This window comes from Patiria miniata, unplaced genomic scaffold, assembly GCF_015706575.1.
Source record: "Patiria miniata isolate m_02_andy unplaced genomic scaffold, ASM1570657v1 HiC_scaffold_9, whole genome shotgun sequence".
NCBI lineage: Eukaryota > Metazoa > Echinodermata > Asteroidea > Valvatida > Asterinidae > Patiria > Patiria miniata.
In genome coordinates, this window is record NW_024037076.1 from 6,890,346 (window position 1) to 6,909,233 (window position 18,888).

The window sequence follows — 18,888 nt, forward strand, 5'->3', positions numbered from 1 at the left end:
TCAAAGCCTTCTGGGATCAACTTTTCATTGTTTTCAATCATAGAGAAATGGTTCAGTGTGTCAAGTCAAAATGCTTTATGAACTGTTTTAGTTTTTGTAACCATTTGACATGACTTCTTTCTGTAGGACTTGATACATTTAGCCTGCCAGCTTCTCAAGCAACCTCAGCTATGCCAGGAGTTCTGGGACAATGTAAGTTGACCTAATTGTCCAAAATTCTCTCAAAATCTGTCCATGTAAAGATTTGTAATCAGTGAAAATGGGCCATGAATTAGTGCTTGAAAACATTTTAAGAAATCGTACTAATCCTTCAATATTTGGTTTTCCCTCCACCAATATCATGTCATAAACACTGTATATTCAGTGTTGTCCAAGGGCTTGCAAGAAAACCTTCACAAGCTCACTTCGGTTGGACTCAAACCCACAACCTACGTGTACTGCTTACTTATGCCAACATTTTAATGGTTGGCTGGCTGGTTCAAAACTGATAAAAGCGTGGTTACCTCTATCTGTTACTATTATTAATAGGATGTAATGTTACATCTTGGAGATGTAAATTCAATATTAGGTATTGCCCTTAACCAACGATCTACGCTGCTAGCTGTAAAATTGACGCCAATGAAGAGCAAAGCCTAATATTAAATTCACATCTGTCAGCCACAAAATTCATCATACAAAAAATACCAATCTTTCATTCTCACTTGTGGTTAATTTCCACTAAACAATACTTTGTTGGTATTTTCTTTGTTCACATTATTTTCGTGAGGTATTTTGCAGTTATTTTTAAAGAAAATAACTGTGTTCAGTATAACAGTGTGAACTGTAATCAAAATTACTGTCACAATGCGAGTTCATTTTAATATGCAAGATTTGCAGAAGAATGCTTGAGAAGAATCAGGCAATATGCCTTGTTAGAAAATGCAATATGAGACTTGGATTGGTTGATGTGTATCCCACACTTTCCTGGAATTGAAAGCAGTTTGGTGGTACAGTGCTAACTATAAAGGAAAACTTGGACTGAGATGAACCAGATGTGGAAACCAAAGGAGTTCTTCTCAGAACCACTGAATTGTAAGAGTTAGTCCCTTCACTTGGTTTATCCGCAAACCTCTCCCAAGATGTTAGCAAACTTATGAGTTGAGACTTATTTTAAGACATATTTTTCATCTCCTTCTTGTTCTCTAATTAGGACATAGAGGGCGGTATATTCTCCCTTCTTCACTCTTCCACAAACAGCTTTCCACTGGACTTTAATCCACTGCTGCAACTGCTGACTCCACTGACAAGTGAGGGCAGCAAACAGGTAATGAGTAACACCACCATGAACTAGCTGTTGGAGGAGTACTAGGTTGTGATTAGTCTGAGGATCAGACATTCACGTGTGCAGAGCCGCACTATGAACATCTGATATATCCCAACATGCCAATTGTATTCCACCCCATGCGCCAGCCAATCGGAGTCGAGAAAGTGTGATGTCATTTTGATCAGAAATGTGGACTAAGCTGTTGATTGGTCAATTGGCTGCCATGTTTTTATAATACAACAACGGGTTATCAAAGACCCGATAGAAGGTGCCCGCTGAATGGTTAGAATCTGGAGGTCAAGAAGCAGTCTTGTTTTGCATTATTAATCGCCAAATCTGCACAAATATCATCTAGATGCTTGTGTGCAAGCATATATTCCATAGATAAGGTTGTGATAGCCATTTGTAGAAAAAAGAATATATGGTCATGAAAATTCAGTACATCTCAAGATTTTCAATAAGATAAATGAACGACCTTCTCTAACCCCAGCGACATTTTTGAGTATGAGAAATTGTGATCAAAGTCTCCCACATTGAAAAACATTTTGAGTCCCTATATGTGGAATTCCATTATCTTACATTGGAGTCCCTATATGTGGAATTTCATTATCTCCCTTATTTGTTGCTAGCAGTGATGTTGGAGTGTAAGGAATAACCAAAAAGATGCACATCTTTAGATTTTAATAAATGAATAAACAATCTTCTATTAGTCTTATGCTATTTCTTACTGAGTTTGAGAAATTGAGAAAAAATCCCAAACATTGGGGAACTTGGGGTACATTCCACTTTTTACGTGAACTACACAATCGTTGCCAACGATTTTCCAATGACTTTGCAAGTGGAACGCACCCAGGTCAAGTTTGTGGGCTACCTGTAATACTGCTAAAGATTCTATTTAAGCCCTGCGGTTGAAGTTTAAGGGACATGTATACAGTTTCTGTCCCGTCCTTCATATGTTATGCATCTTTCTCTGTCAACATGAGAAACCTAAAGATTTGAAGTTAAAAACATTTAATTTCAGGCAGAAGTCCAAACTTGAATTTAGCTTTGTCAATAACCCAAATTTAAACCAGGACTCCAGCATAATGTATCATCTGCTCAGCAAGTCAGGAATTACAAAAATTGTTTATGATTCCAAGACCATGTTATTACAAAAGGTGATTTGGAATCCAGAACCAAGTCTACTCTGCTCAAGTCAAATCCATACTTTGTACCTGTTTATTTTTATTTGTTACTGTTGCAGTCTTGGACTCGCATCAAAGACTCAACTCCAATACTTACTGTCAACTTAATGCAAGTCTATTGCCTGGGTAATTGTACAGGTGTTTGCCTTCCTGGAACATCTGCCAACCTTCACTGAGCCATTGGACAATAACCGATCAGTGGACCTGCAGAGCACCAATCAGAAAGGAGTCTGGAAGTTGATGCAGGACAAGATTCTCCTACCAGAAGGTTAGACTTTGGACTTTGACTCCTATAATATGCACCATGGGTTTTGGAGGATTTTGTAAGATGTAAGAAGGTACTAATAGACACCATTATTTGACATTGGCTGCATGCTTTTTGTGAACTTCTGAACAGACGAAAGTTGGTTCCTTAAAATTGGGAATGCTACCAACTTGTCATTCCCAGACATTGCTGACAAAACAAGCCTTGTTGAGGTTTATTTAGCTTTAAAATGCGTGAAACCGAAAATCCCCTGGTGTTAGAATTACTAGAAAAATCTACAGTCACACTGGTTCTGATACGTTGGCATATCTCCATTACGTCATCCATACCTTGTGGAGGATTTGTAAAATCTCTGAGTGCTGGAAGCATGCCGCCATTGTGACCATCTATAAGAGGAAAGGGGATAGAGCTGTTTGTGACCACATCCTTGATATATCACTGCTTAATGTTGCTTGAATGATACTCACCAATTTGTATGGTATTTCCAGCACTTTGCTGACAGCATTCTGCCGAAAACTCATTGGGGTTTCTGAGCTGATGGCAGCATGATTGACACGATCTTTGTGTATCACCTCCTCAAAAAATGTTGTGAGCAGCAAGGGAGGATATGCTTTGCCTTCATTCATCTGAAAAGGCATTTGATAAATTCTAGATATGTTATGGGCTATCCTCTAGAGGTTTGCATACAAGCCAAGATCACAATGAATGTTGAGGAGTCAGAAGCCTTTGAGGTCTCGATTGGAGTCAGGTAGGGTTGGGTTATTATCCCAGTCTGGCTCATCATGCACCTTGTTGCTGTCTTCTTTGTGTGGTGCACTTCAGCTTGACTCGGGCAGAATCTGATACTGCCTTGACAGTAGTCTTTCCAATCTCGGAGGATTGAAGGCAACCATGCTGACCTCAAACACCATTGTCTTTGGGCTTCAGTTTGCTGACTCCACAGCAGTTACCCACCTACATGTACTGTCAGACCTTCAAGCAATCATCAATGCCATGTCTATGGTGTCTCACAGACGTAGCCTGCTTGTCAGTCCAACACCACTCTGAGTAGGAGAGGAAGATAGGAGTTAGCCATCACCATTCCAATGGGCCAACATCATGCAATGCAATAGACTTTTTCAGGGGTATGAACATTGCATAATTTGTGGCACTCCCCCTAGAAAATGTCTGCCCTCGGAAGAAAGAAGTATCGTCTATTTGTCACATGCACAAGCTGCCAAAAACTGCATCACCTCACTAATGTAACCCAGGACCAGACACCAGAAACTTATTTTATGCGTCTGATTATAACTTTGTACCTAGTCATCTTTGTATAACGATGTGATTCTTTCATTGTTATGTAGGTGATCATTGTCAAGGATTCATCATACCAGCAGGTTCCCTGGGTTCCCAGCTCCAGAGAAACAGGGGTGAGTTACACTGAATTAAACCATTGCTATGACGTCACACTATTGTTAAAAGTGTGGATTCGGAACTACGAATCTGTTACACTGGTCACAAAGTGTGGATTCGGAACAACGAATCTGTTACACTGGTCACAAAGTGTGGATTCGGAACAACGAATCTGTTACACTGGTCACAAAGTGTGGATTCAGAACGACGAATCTGTTACACTGGTCACAAAGTGTGGATTCGGAACAACAAATCTGTTACACTGGTCACAAAGTGTGGATTCGGAACAACAAATCTGTTACACTGGTCACAAAGTGTGGATTCGGAACGACGAATATTTAGTAAAGTGTGGATCCAGAATTATGAATCCACACTTTGAACAATGTACTTTAAAAAAAATATACAACTGTGTATAGACCTCATCAAACTTATCACACGTTAAATTTTATTCTTTTTTTAACGCATTCTAAATACATTTTAAACATTTTGCAAATCGTCGTCTCAACTATTCATGTTGACGTTAAGGAGTCTACACACAAAGGTACTTGGTTGTACGGGTGTGGCTATACGCATTCTAACAGAAACATGCCACAATGCAAATTTCCTTTACACAAAGCTTGATTACATAAGGGCCTTGAATAACTCCCTTAAATGTAAATTACGCCTAATTAAATGGCCACAGTACAAGATATGCAAGTCTTTTCATCTCCACTCAACTGGACCATTAATGACAATGCTTCTTTTGACGCAATGGTTTAAGTCAGAGAATACACTCGCAAGTGTGGATTCTTAATTTACGAATTCACTCGGCTCTTTGCACCTCATAAATTCTTAAATTATGAATCCACACATTCTTGTGTAATCTCATGAAATAAAACAACCCACCTTTTGTTTGTGGAAGGTTACAAGAAATTTCATTTTTCCCAAGATAGGAGCACTTTAAATTCTTGTTGTGTTACAGCCACTTCACTTTTGTGCACCTTGTTTCAAATTTCTAGAGTAAGTCTTATAAATTCATATTCTGTGGCACAGACTTACCTTCAGTTCAAATGTCTGATGACTTAAACTGTGAATTAATCAAGGGACGCAAGACTCTGACTGGAACCAAGCAACTCATACCTCAAATTTACACATGAAGCAAGTTTGTTTAAAGTAATGGAAAGAGGTAATCAGACTTGATTCAAACAATTCCATAACCAAACTCAAATTGAAACAAGAATAATTGAAACTGAGCCTGCAACCAAGTGACTTAAGGTTTACACTCAGACTTGAACCAACTCGTACTTGAGACTTGAGCTGAGTAATTCAACGCATGACATTCAGACTTGAAACAAGAAAACTTGTAATTAAATGAGTGATTTGAAACTTGGACTCATAACTAAATTCAAACTGGTATTAGAAGATTCAATTACAATTCTGTTAGGTGCCTTACCGATTGATCCAAAGCATCCCTCACCATTGCAGTCGGAGGGATTCCACATACTTTTTAATCCCACATGAGCATGCTGAAATTTCAAATTTGCTTCTTGAATTTGGAAACTAGATTATTCGTTACGTTAAGAGCTTTCTGACATGCCTAACCAGAGATACAGATGTCCATCGTTAAAGTGACAAATCCTAAGGTCTAAAGTCCATCAACCAGTAATTTAACAAACCTCACAACCTAACACATTCAAGGTTGGGTTTTGGAGTGTCATCATATCACGACATATTTTTTTTATAAATTTGAAGGAAACTACAGGAGATTAACCTCCTGAAGGTGTGATGTATTGACAGTGGATGACCAAATATTTCCTAAACATCAGAAAGCTGCCTCACCAGATGCCATCAATAGCACAAATGTTTGCATGATTGTAATTAGATTGACAGGATGCTGTATTCATTAGTTCTCCACACCTTATGTTTCTTCATGTGCATTTTTGACCAACAGCAATCAAAATGACACTAGCTCATTAATTGAGATGCGCCTGGGTGCACTCGACCCTCCAGTCTGTCCATTGTAGCTCATTAATTGAGATGCGCCTGGGTGCACTCGACCCTCCAGTCTGTCCATTGTAGCTCATTAATTGAGATGCGCCTGGGTGCACTCGACCCTCCAGTCTGTCCATTGTAGCTCATTAATTGAGATGCGCCTGGGTGTACTCGACCCTCCAGTCTGTCCATTGTAGCTCATTAATTGAGATGCGCCTGGGTGCACTCGACCCTCCAGTCTGTCCATTGTAGCTCATTAATTGAGATGCCCCTCGGTGCACTCGACCCTCCAGTCTGTTCATTGTAGCTCATTAATTGAGATGCGCCTGGGTGCACTCGACCCTCCAGTCTGTCCATTGTAGCTCATTAATTGAGATGCGCCTGGGTGCACTCGACCCTCCAGTCTGTCCATTGTAGCTCATTAATTGAGATGCGCCTGGGTTCACTCGACCCTCCAGTCTGTCCATTGTAGCTCATTAATTGAGATGCGCCTGGGTGTACTCGACCCTCCAGTCTGTCCATTGTAGCTCATTAATTGAGATGCGCCTGGGTGTACTCGACCCTCCAGTCTGTCCATTGTAGCTCATTAATTGAGATGCGCCTGGGTGCACTCGACCCTCCAGTCTGTCCATTGTAGCTCATTAATTGAGATGCCCCTCGGTGCACTCGACCCTCCAGTCTGTTCATTGTAGCTCATTAATTGAGATGCGCCTGGGTGCACTCGACCCTCCAGTCTGTCCATTGTAGCTCATTAATTGAGATGCGCCTGGGTGCACTCGACCCTCCAGTCTGTCCATTGTAGCTCATTAATTGAGATGCGCCTGGGTGCACTCGACCCTCCAGTCTGTCCATTGTAGCTCATTAATTGAGATGCGCCTGGGTGTACTCGACCCTCCAGTCTGTCCATTGTAGCTCATTAATTGAGATGCGCCTGGGTGCACTCGACCCTCCAGTCTGTCCATTGTAGCTCATTAATTGAGATGCCCCTCGGTGCACTCGACCCTCCAGTCTGTTCATTGTAGCTCATTAATTGAGATGCGCCTGGGTGCACTCGACCCTCCAGTCTGTCCATTGTAGCTCATTAATTGAGATGCGCCTGGGTGCACTCGACCCTCCAGTCTGTCCATTGTAGCTCATTAATTGAGATGCGCCTGGGTGCACTCGACCCTCCAGTCTGTTCATTGTAGCTCATTAATTGAGATGCGCCTGGGTGCACTCGACCCTCCAGTCTGTCCATTCCATTGTCCTTGACAAAGCCTAGCCTCTCAGCAAGGCACAGACTTGGCACAGGAAAGCATATTAGAACCAATTGGTCAAACGTCTTAGTTCCAAAGGAATAATTACTGTCATTTCCTATATCCTCATTACAACGACATTCTTTTTGTTTTGCTTTTCATTCTGAAGTTGATTTGATTCGTTGGAGTTTTGACTTCAGCGGTTGGTGGCTCTTCCATAGTTTGATTGACTGGCTGTTGGTCCGAATCAGGCAGGGCAGCATACCATCAGGTTAGTCCAAACAGTAGAAGGGTTTCACACTATAGCATGCCATGAAGTATTTCCATTGAAGAGGTTACTTTTCAACTGAATGGAAGACCTACTGCACATAATACCCTGCCAAAAATAATGATTTGTTAATAATGATTTGTTAATGTGCAGTAGGACATAGACAAGAAGCCTCGTAACTTTAAAAAAAAAAAAGTATTGATTTACAGAACAAATATCAACTGCATGTAGAACAAAAGTGAGTTTTTCTTCTTCTTCTTTTTTTTACCTTACTTTTTTGACCATCTACAAAGTGATATGGACATTTTCCAATAATGTGCTACAGGCAAAGCAAAATTTACTGTATTTTGAATCGCTCTTATTGTCTTTTCTCAAACTCAGTGTGTCAGTTTGATTTACCCTTTACTTTGTGATTATAAAAGTTTCAGAGATTTCAAGAACTTTCCATTTTCTAAAAATGTTTCCTTGTGTTTGTTGCATCTTTCTTCAAAGGTGTCCAAGTCAGCCAATCAGAGGCCATCATTGACCTTGTGACCCACACCCTTGAAGCTGATTGGTCACTGTCATCCAAGCTTCAGCCAATCACTGACTGCCTCTATCAACTGCTATCTAGGTATTGTTTCTCTTATTATCCACTGTGGTTACTTACTGACTGGCCCAACAGTAATAGGCTATTGGAATTAGACCTCAAATAAAAAAAAAAAATCCATTTTTTTTTTTTACTCCTAATACATTTTGCCATGCTGTTGTGAAACTTGTGAGCCATAGAGAGTAGTGCTTGATTTGACAGTGACATAGTCCTGCATTTGTCCAAAGCCCTCAGAAACTGTAACCTTCTGGATTATGTGAAGGCATAAAAGTTGCAAAATCGAGTATGATAAATTAAAAAGTTTGTGTTAATCCAAATGATTTCAGCAAGTGAAAAACCATTTGCGTATTCAACTTGTATCTTGATTATTCCACTTATGCATCAAAACGAATTACTCTTACTATATTAGTGTTGCTATATCATGCTATTTGAGGAGAGCCTATTACCAACACCATACACACCCTAAGCCTGACATGATTCTGTTACATTGGTCTTATAGCTTGACTTCCTTGACAAATCCCCCATTGGGTCTGCTGTCTGTCTGCCTCAAGTGCATCGGTGTCCTGGCTAAACATCAGCCCAGACAGGTATTTGTCCATTTATACAGAGTTCCTTCGCCAATTTCTGTGTCAAGCAGAAATCATGTGAGAACCAATCACAAGCCATGTTTATTGCGTGACATTTTGTCGGTAATCTGTTTTTGCTCAGCAGATAGTTTTCATTCTTAGCAAATGTTTAGCATGTACAATTTGTCATTTTTACATCACTCAGTTAGACATCTAAATGAATGTCTTTATTAAACTGTGTATGTTTTTGTACTTCCAGGTATGGCAGAGTATACAAAAGTCTGGTTTCCTACCCCATACCGGCAATGTGTACAGTAATGCAGCTGAAGCCATCAGGTACAAGACATGTTTGTCCCATGTCAATAATCTTTTGTGAGCATTATAGTGGAGTTCCCTGATATAGCGCACTTCGACGTTTTCCCTGACGTTCATCAAGTGTTCACAAATCTCTTTGTTGACAAGCTTTAAATATATGCAGTTAAAGACTCGTACTATTACCTTAATAATGTTTGCTGTTGAACCGTTGTGAACAGTATTAGTGTCATGAATTTAGTCCGAAAATCAAAAATGGTGGCATCCGGAAATTGGGCACAATATGCTTTAAGTGTTCCCTAACGGATGTTTAACATTTGAGAATTTGTTAATCTGATAAAGGATTATTATCTCCACTCACATATCCAACTATATGTACATGTTTGTCAAAAAAGTTTTTTTCTTATTTTTGGGCACAAAATTGGAAATCGCGCCAAAATAAAATTTCTCTCTTAACTTTGTAAAGGTAGGAAAAGTGAAGGTTTATGAACAGGTATGTTTAGAGCTTGATGAAATTTTGCTTACTATGAAATTTGAGCTTAAACTTTTGCTCTAGCTAGGAACTAGAGGCAAAAAAATCACAGTGCGCCACATTAGGGGCCGTGCCACATTAGGGGACATCAACAAGAACAAGATGTAGGCCTAGTCAAAAGGCAGAGTCAGGTTGGCACAGTACTACTCTACTCCCCTTTCACTTTTGTGATCAAAGCTCAAATCCCCCAAAGACCAACATTTCAAACTGTGGCTTGGAAGCCTGTTTATGGTATTTTTTTCTCCACCCATGTTTGATGGCTCAGTGGTGAGGGTATCTACCCAGCAGAGTACGGCAAGTTGTTGGTCAGCCAGGAGCAACCCACAGGAGAATATCCTGTCACCTTGGAGTTCCTGCGCCTGCTCAAGATCCTGCTTGAGGTAGGACAGTCCCATGAAAAAGATATCCTAGATCTAGGGCCCAAGGCTCCACATGATTTGCATGATGAGGGTACAACTAGGCAGCTTGATGGACACGGCATGTGAAGTAACTGCTTCCAAAAAGAGAAGTCATTTTGAGAAGAACCAGTATGTCAGTGTGCTCGACTATCATCCAGGAGAATGCTGTACCTTGAGAGAGAGAATCTTAAATGAGTACAGGAGAAGAATTCCGATGACAGTCAGAGGACACTGACCAAATTGGTACGTTCTTTTCAGAACCACCTCTCTTTTTACGGACAGTCACTTCGCATGATGTATGTGCAAAAAACATCTTGCTAAAAGAATCACATGGACGATGCATTCATTTTTGATCATCACAGGCACTGCCCCCCCCCCAAACAAAAATCTCTGATGGTTACTTTCCTAATATCTGCCTCACATCCAGGGTCTGTGTACATCTGATGTAGACATTGCTACACATCAGGATCTGCTGGCCTGCGTTGTGTTTGTACAGAGAGAAATATTCTCAGCATTCCACAACTGGAGATATGCTCCCTTTGACGATAGGGAAGAAGTGGGTAGGTTGATCTCAAGGTCTTAGTAGTAAGAGCTATAATACACAACTTGTCATGTGTCTTGATGGATGTAACTTGTCTTGCTGAGCTGAACAGATTTCTAATCTTAGGTTTTGCCTTTTGCTGACTGTTGCTAAGCAACTTGTGCAGCTTGTTTTCATATCCTGTACAGTTCTGCTCCCCAATGCAACACCAGTCTTATTAACTTACTGTAATCTCAACAGATGCTTGTCATATGCAAATAGTTCTTTACTTTTACACAAGTACAGAAAACAATCACATCTCCATTCCCGCCTGTTTATTAAACAGTTTCCCATTCACAAGTCTTTTATGTCTATGCTCAATGCAGGCAAGTGCAGTCTGGATATATTCCACATTGTACTCCATGTTCTCCCAACTATTGGACAAACCAAAGCAGCGCCATTTGTCGCTGATGCTTCCAAGACGTAAGTACTTCAATGTGTGTAATGATTTGTACTCCATTGGTCTTTCTGTGGTCTTCTGCTGGGTTATCAAAAAAGAGAACATACATTTGGCAACACTAAACGCTTTTTGTTCTCATCCATAAAAGTCATTGTCTTTGAGCAGATTCTCCAAGGTATTCTTGCCATTATGTCCCATGCACTGCCTTACTTTGGAATTCTTGACCTGTCTCATGCTACTCTCATGGTGCAACATCCATATAAACAACTGCTTCTGTACAACCTGTTGTTATTCTCAGTTCCCTTGTCTTTCCCCTCATTGTGTAGCCCTCACATTGAGTGGCCTTTCCAGAACCTTGTCATAAGCAGTGTTGTAGTACTTGTACTCAGTACTCGTACTCGAATGTCAAAGTATTCGTACTCGATATGACGGAACTCGTACTCGAGCAGCAAAGTACTCGTACTCGCACATGTCGAAATTGTACTCGATCATCAAAGTACTCGTACTCGAATAACAGTACTCGATAAAACAAAGTACTCGTACTCAAATAGCGATACTCGATAAAAAAAAAGGTATAGCACTTACGTTACCACGGCCTTATTTTATCGATACTTTGAGTCTCAAGTGATTGATTGCGGAGAAATCGAAATGTTCTCTATTCCACGCACATCCGTACAAACACAGCTAGCCGTGAATTAACAGCTTTTTGCATGCACGTTGCATGTACTTTTGTACATGTACCTGTACAGTCGACGTTCGCTTACGCTTGCCTGTGTGGCACTTCAGTCACTTTTTTGTACCCAAATTGTATACATTGTTCGTGAAATGAACCCCAAAATACATGTGTCATGTCATATGTGTCCACTGTTGTGAAGTTTGTGTTCAAGGATCACAGGGAATTTGTCCAAAATGGCGTGAAACGCCAAAGTGCAGCGTGCATGTTTTGTGCTGTTCGCATATCAGAAACATATGGGACAACTTCGAACTTCATCTTCAAACTTCATCAAGCATTATGCGGAACTTCATCAAGCATATGCGGAAGAAACACCCTGCTTTTGTAAGAACACTAAGAACAGTGGTTGAAACTAAGTAGAAATAAAGAATTTTTTTCTCGGCCATTTGAATGCTTGTTGTACTTGCAGTTTTTTTTCTTCTGAGGAATCCAAGGACCTGAAAATACATGAATAATAATAATACAAATTAAATGCACAACACTGTATAGATTAATTTTATTAAATGACAGTTGACCCTAAACTTTCATGTCTGTATCTCAGCTGGGTAGCATTTCCTTGGAAAATACATTTACATTGATTTGAGACTGCTGTTGCCGATTTAAAAAACAAATTAACTTCAAAATAACTTTAAAAGCTTACAAAGACGAACCCTATCACAAGTGATTAACAGTACACATAATTTTAGGCTTCAAGCACAGTATATCCGGTGCCATATTCGGAAATACAAGTACTCGTACTCGTACTTGGAAGTACTTGTACTCGGAAGTACTTGTACTCGTACTCTGACATTCAAGTACTCCTACTCAGAGAAACCTAGGTACTCGGCAACCTAGGCACTCGGCAACCTAGGCACTCGGCAACCTAGGCACTCGGCAACCTAGGCACTCGGCAACCTAGGCACTCGGCAACCTAGGCACTCGGCAACCTAGGCACTCGGCAACCTAGGTACTCGGCAGTACTCGGTACTCGGAAAAAAGTACTCGACTACAACACTGGTCATAAGTGACATTTACTTAAAAAAAAAAAAAGGAAATGGAGAGAATAGAGCAATAGTCTGGTCCCGGTCCATAGATAAGCACATACAGTGTAAGTCCTTTGATATCCTACCCCACCACACGTATTCATCACTGGCTTCACGGCAGCCCTAGTGCATCATGGCTATATAAACAGATACCAGGTACGTTTGCAGGCAAGACAATACTGGTTCCCGCCAATACTTACGTGTAGGGAAATTGTTGAGCTGTGTACCAATGTAAATACGGCAATCTTTAACTTTCTGAAGTTTTAGCAAGACCCCTCTGAGAAAGGGACATTTAACAGGTTGTCTTGGTTCTTTGTGATCCAGGTAGAAACTTTGTAGGGATCATGTCAGACTTTTGTCATGCCAAGAAGACGACCCATCTTCAAAACAAGAAAGCTCAAAGTTGTCGCCGCACAGGACTGAAAAGTTGATGTGTGTAGACCACGGCAGGCTTAGCCGGCCAATTTCCTTGGTCTGGATCATGAATCCTGTGAAAATGTATGTGTAGAAGTACCCAAAACCATTTCAAAAATGATAGTCTCTTATTTATCCTGGGATAATCAGCACATAAGATGGAATATCATCGTAGGATCATGTTTGTGTTAAACAATACAAATCTTATGGCATGGGCATTTTCAATTGGAAAGTTTCCTTGATGTTGTTAAATTTGTTTTTGTTTTTTTACCCTTAGTATTGCATCAATTCGTGAGACGTGTGTGCATGGTTTTCTGTACACCCCAGCTGGTGAGGCATTACTTTACATCATTGCCTCAGGCATCGACATTCTGGAACAGAGAATCATTGATCAGGGGAGGTCAGTTGATTTGTTAATCTGAAATGAGAAAGGTTAGAGTTGTGTAAAGCTGAGAGAAACTGTAGATTGATCATTTGACCAAATTTTCCTTAGTGTACAATGCTGTATGCCCGAAGCTTTTTACCAAGTGTAACAAATTTGTACGCATTGTGGCAATTTAGCCTCTGGCTACACACAATTTTTTTAATAAACTAGAAAAATAATAATAATAAAATTTGTGTCTTTGTTTTCGTACAAAATAGTGTCTTCGAAAGCTGTTTGCTTAAATTGCATGAACATTTGTTATTGAAAAAAGAAAAACATTGCTACGCTGTCAGCCAGTTGCAGCTACAGGAGTTTCAATTCTGGCTGCTTTGGGCCGCTATGGTCATCACAAGATTAAAGATCCTTCTTACTTGATTTGTGATTTCTGTGATCTTTGCTTCTTGACATGATGCAATCTGTTTTGAAGTGTGCAGTAGTGACACAACTGATGTGAAAGGCAGCATTTGTATGATGTCAATGATGGCTTATTCTTGTTTTTTCAAACTTGATAATGTGACCATTACAAACCACTGAAGTTTCAGTAACCAAGACAAGATACAACAGATTTGATGTCACCTCTTTGCAAAACAGTATCAGAATACTTTCTTGTTTTCTTTATCCCAGTACGTTTGAATGTGCGGCAGAGCGTCTCTCCCAACTCATCAAGCTCTCTCTGTCCATCCTGAACCGCCTACTTCTCTTGAAGCCTCCTGGTCAGCCCCCGTGCCCCTTAGTGCAAACCCTGACCTCCCATACCACAGGCCTGCCACACCAGCCCCACCTGATAGGCCTGATTGCTGGTTATATCTACCACCGACATGATCCCAGGTTGCCTACACTGGCCACATTGCTGCTCAAGAGAGTAGCCATGGTGAGATCTGTAATCATCCACCATTAACTAACTGTCAAGCGGTTAATTTGTGGCTGTCCATTTTCAAATTATTTAGTGTTTGATTATTTGAAAGTGTGTTTGACCGAATATTTGGATATTCAAAACTCGCTGATCAAGTTTTATAAGGACCAGCTGCAACTGTGTGCCACGCCGCTCCAAAGTTGCACGCAAAGTGCGCCAGATAAAATGTGCGTTCGGCGCGGCAATCTATATTATGGGCCGCTGAAGTGTTTTGCAGTTAAAGTATTTTATAACTTTCAAGGGCATTTACCTGTTCAAAGGATAGGAACAATGAACCGCAATCGACAAAAAAGTCACATCTTACAATAAAAGCCCAAATTTTAAGATTAAAATAACATCACAGTCATGTGTGAAGGTGGCTAGATTTTTTTTCTTCTCTCAAATATTCGAAACCAGTAAAAACTATTTGAAAATTCGGTTGTTGATTCGGTTGAATATTCAGTATATTGGGGACAGCCCTACTTAATTTCATTTTGAAATGCATCTTTGGAAAGAGTACTTCATTCTCCCGTAAATGATGGCAAAATCAATGCATTCCTACTTTCCTATATTTTCCTATATTGTGTAAATAATTCCAAAAAGATAATATTATAATGAGGATATAATACTGTGATGGAGCAATTATAAATAAGGGAATAAATGTGTGCTCCGGAGGTTTTTATCACTCGTTTAATACCGCTTAGAGTCTGGGTGCTGATAATTACTCGAGCCGGAGGCGAGGGTAATTATCAGCACCCAGACTCTAAGCGGTATTAAACAGAGTGATAAATACCGACCGAGCACATATTTATTCCCATTCATAAATACCTTATCCGTAAAAAAATATCAAATAATTCGTTCAAAAAATCCCGATTTTGTTCAACAAGTTCACTTCATGCTTTTTGAAACATCCCTCTAGCAAAATAATGGAGTGTTCAGCTGGCGAGTAAGATGTAAACAACCCTTTTATGGAGATTGACGCGCGCTTAACATGTTCTGCGTGATGTCACGCAGAACGCACCTGGGGCGTTGCGTTTTGAATTTAGAACTATAAAATTCTGACTCGCTTGTAGTGTTGCGCATGCCTACGTGAGGATTGTGAACGTTAAACCAATGAAACGGTAAGAGGCACTGGATTTTTAGGAGTCCACATTTTATTGTGACACTGGAAAAGTGTTTAAGACCAGCTAGCCATGTCTTTATCATCCGTTTAAGACCGGCCACGTGACGGGCTCTCGACCAATAGGAATAGCTAAACTGTCTGAGGTATTTATGAATGTGTGGTTTAAAACTAGTCAAGCACATTACAATACCCAGTCATAAATACCTTTTCGGTCAAAAACAGTAGAGAAGGTCGAAGAGTTGACAAAGTTCCGATGATTTTGATCTACCATTTACTCCATGTTTGGGTCATTTCTATGGTGCGCACGACATACGCTGTGTACTCAAACACCGATATCTTTATGTGGAGATCAGTTCAGATCATTTGTACCATTAGGTACACGACCAGCCTTAAACATATCTTAGTGGTGTTTAAATCGTTGTTTAAAATCACCCATATGTCAAGCCCTCAACCAATAGAAAAAGGTAAACTGTCTCCAGTGTTTATGAATTAGGCCTATTATGAATATTGTTTTAAGATTCCTTTGTGAGATATGAATTTAATCACTGATTGTTGTGAGCTTTTTCTGCTAGACATGAAATGCTGTGTAAATGATGCATTAAGGATGTCACATACAGTTTCACAAACTTCACAAATAACCATTCTAGACCTTTGATGTTACAGTGTCTGAGACACAATAAAACATTTACGACATGTTTTTAGTGAAAAGTGCCTGTTTTTGTGACCTAACTTTCACTTTGACTTGTGCATTGATATGTTGATAACAGCTAGCTATTTGATGACCTCAATCCAACCTATCTTGTATTCTTGCAGGTTGCACCCATGTCTATCTTTGGCTGTCTTGGCAGTCAAGCAGCAGCTATCCGAGATATCTACCTGTCTCGTTTGCAGGCACATTCAGAGGTCAGTTAACCAACAACCTTTAGCTCTCACAAGCCCTTCTCTCCCAAGTCTTAAAGCCTGCATGGAATATAGCTCAGTGCTCCATATATTTTTCTGTGTTGCTAAGCCAATTTCATGGCTTTGTTAATTGTGAACAGATAATCTGTGCTGAGGTTGGTTCACACTGCGAGCGAATGGAAATGTGAAACAAAGTTGACGTCATAAAACGTTTGCTGCAAAATTCGACTGAATTGTAATGTGTTCAACTTTTGCAAATTTGTGGCGCAAAACTCATTTGCATATGAGTATGAATTGACCTTAAAGCCGAAAATGTGGCTTCAAAAGTCAGTCTATTTCTGAACTTGATGTGGACCATTGGCTATTGCATGACTGCATTCCATAACTTAAGATTCTTACAGGGTTAGTTCAGAATTGATGTAGTCATGGTGTGAGCACAGCATGGTGATCATACACCAACAAGTCTGTATCGGTAGTAATATTAGTTATGAAATTGAACCCATCTGTGTGCCATGCAAAAATTAATGCATAAAGTGTCACGTTTTGGTTTCAACTTATTTGTGGACTCTGCTGCTTTAAAGGATTGGACCTAAGGTGGTGCTCAATATCTGAAACTCCCTAGTCAATCTGATTGTTTTGTAACTTTTTAAATTTTTTTATTTTGCGTTGCAAAGTTGCCTGATAGTTTTGCCTATTAATTAATTTTCTGTTATTAAGGCACTGATTTGCAATCAGAAAATCAGTGTCTTGAATTAGTTTTTTTTCTAACTGCTATTTTTCACCTGTATGTTTAAACATAAGTCTTTAAAGCTACAGTCCATCATTTGTAATTTGTGCATTTTGTTCGTTTGAAGCAACAAAACAGTTCAAAATCTAATGAAGGATACTGAGCAACTAACCTGATGAAGTTTCAGCTAAGCTTCAGCTGTACATTCCGAGAAAAACAGCATTCTAAGATCTCAATTTCAAATCAAAAGTTACTGAATCATGTTTTGAATTGTTTTGAATTGCAGCTATACGCGACATCGCGCACTGATCCGACGAATTATGACAACTGCGCGCGCGTGTGCGTCGTTCCAATACTTGTGCGCGCTGCGCTGAATAACAAAACGAACTACTAATTTAAATTTTCCTACGGTGCTTCTTAAGAATCACCGTTGGAAATGCCTTCTTTCGTTGATTACTTCAAAATGACAGCTTCCCAGAAAGAATAATTTCACAGGGAGTTTAGTTCCCTTACTATCTTTCAACCAAGTTTGTTTTTCAACAATAATTACGCCAGTTACTTTTCGGATGGCTGCAGATGATGGACTCTAGCTTTAAAACGTTGGATTGTGGATATAGTTTAATATAAGATCCGTATCATTTTTTAATAATACTTCTTATTTTTATGTTTTTACAGAATGTGTAAGTTGTAATCAATTTTACTCACAGTATATTATTTGCTTTACATCGTATGTAAAGACATTTTGAATCCAGTGATTTTCAAGTATTTTTCCCTGCAATTGAATCCTATCAGGATGAAAGGTTAAAGGTCGGCATCCTGGAGCTTCTGACAGTTGCCGTGGAAACCCAGCCAGGGCTAAGTGAACTATTCCTGAATTTGGAGAAGGTCAAGCCAGAGCCTGGGGAGCAGTCAGAGGCTGAGACATCTACTCTGCCCTCCAGCACAAAGGTGGGTGTGGTGCTTTCTACCTGCCCTTGAGTTGATTTTCTTGTAATCTACTTGTTTGATATTGTTTCTCGTAATGATGGTGAGAGTTTCCCAAATGTGCATTAGCCTGAAGAAACCTAGAAGAAAACATTGTCAAAATGTTCAGTTTTAGAGGTAAAAGAAAAAGCATGGAATTAAATTCAAGAGATCCTTATGGAGTAAGGCAGAGACTGTAATGCTGCTCCACTTGACAGCCTTAGTAGAATTCAATCCTTGGCCAGAGGGGTGGAAGACCTATTGTACCAAGCTGGCTCCTCAGACTCCTCTGCAGCTCACAGCTTTGTCTGTATAGTCTGCATGGTGAGCCCCATGACTTCCCTATTTTTTTAGTTGTGGAAATTGAACTGTTCTTGAGTTCTTATATATGAAATTTATCTACAAACGGTCCTAAAAAGTAACATATGAAATACAGAAACTCAAGGAGCAATGCATTTTACAGTTCTTACATTGAGTGATTATCAGCAATTTCACAAAACAATGTGTAATTTATTCATGCATAATATTTACACTGCAAATTTGTTGTGCAGTATGCAGTATACTTATGCAGTATACTTATGCAGTATACTTATCAAATTCAGAAAACTTGGCATAGCTGTGCAATGTTTTATTTGTTGGACAAGGGAAACCACAATTTTTACAATGGCTATTTTTGTAAGATATAATATTGGAAT

The 18,888-nt window shown here is 39.8% G+C and overlaps 1 protein-coding gene across 2 annotated transcripts in view; it reads left to right on the forward strand.

The window, feature by feature from the left end:
• Positions 1–18,888, forward strand: part of LOC119721055 (nucleoporin NUP188-like) — a 72,294-nt gene that overhangs the window by 22,701 nt on the left and 30,705 nt on the right. For both annotated transcript variants that reach the window (XM_038190928.1, XM_038190929.1), the window contains exons 16-30: positions 127–192; positions 1,190–1,303; positions 2,626–2,755; positions 4,096–4,161; positions 7,520–7,621; positions 8,111–8,231; positions 8,707–8,794; positions 9,033–9,109; positions 9,883–9,997; positions 10,443–10,575; positions 10,922–11,018; positions 13,442–13,564; positions 14,213–14,459; positions 16,417–16,506; positions 18,023–18,178. In XM_038190928.1, coding sequence (XP_038046856.1) covers positions 127–192; positions 1,190–1,303; positions 2,626–2,755; positions 4,096–4,161; positions 7,520–7,621; positions 8,111–8,231; positions 8,707–8,794; positions 9,033–9,109; positions 9,883–9,997; positions 10,443–10,575; positions 10,922–11,018; positions 13,442–13,564; positions 14,213–14,459; positions 16,417–16,506; positions 18,023–18,178 — 1,725 coding nt within the window. The remainder of the gene's footprint in view (positions 1–126; positions 193–1,189; positions 1,304–2,625; positions 2,756–4,095; positions 4,162–7,519; positions 7,622–8,110; positions 8,232–8,706; positions 8,795–9,032; positions 9,110–9,882; positions 9,998–10,442; positions 10,576–10,921; positions 11,019–13,441; positions 13,565–14,212; positions 14,460–16,416; positions 16,507–18,022; positions 18,179–18,888) is intronic.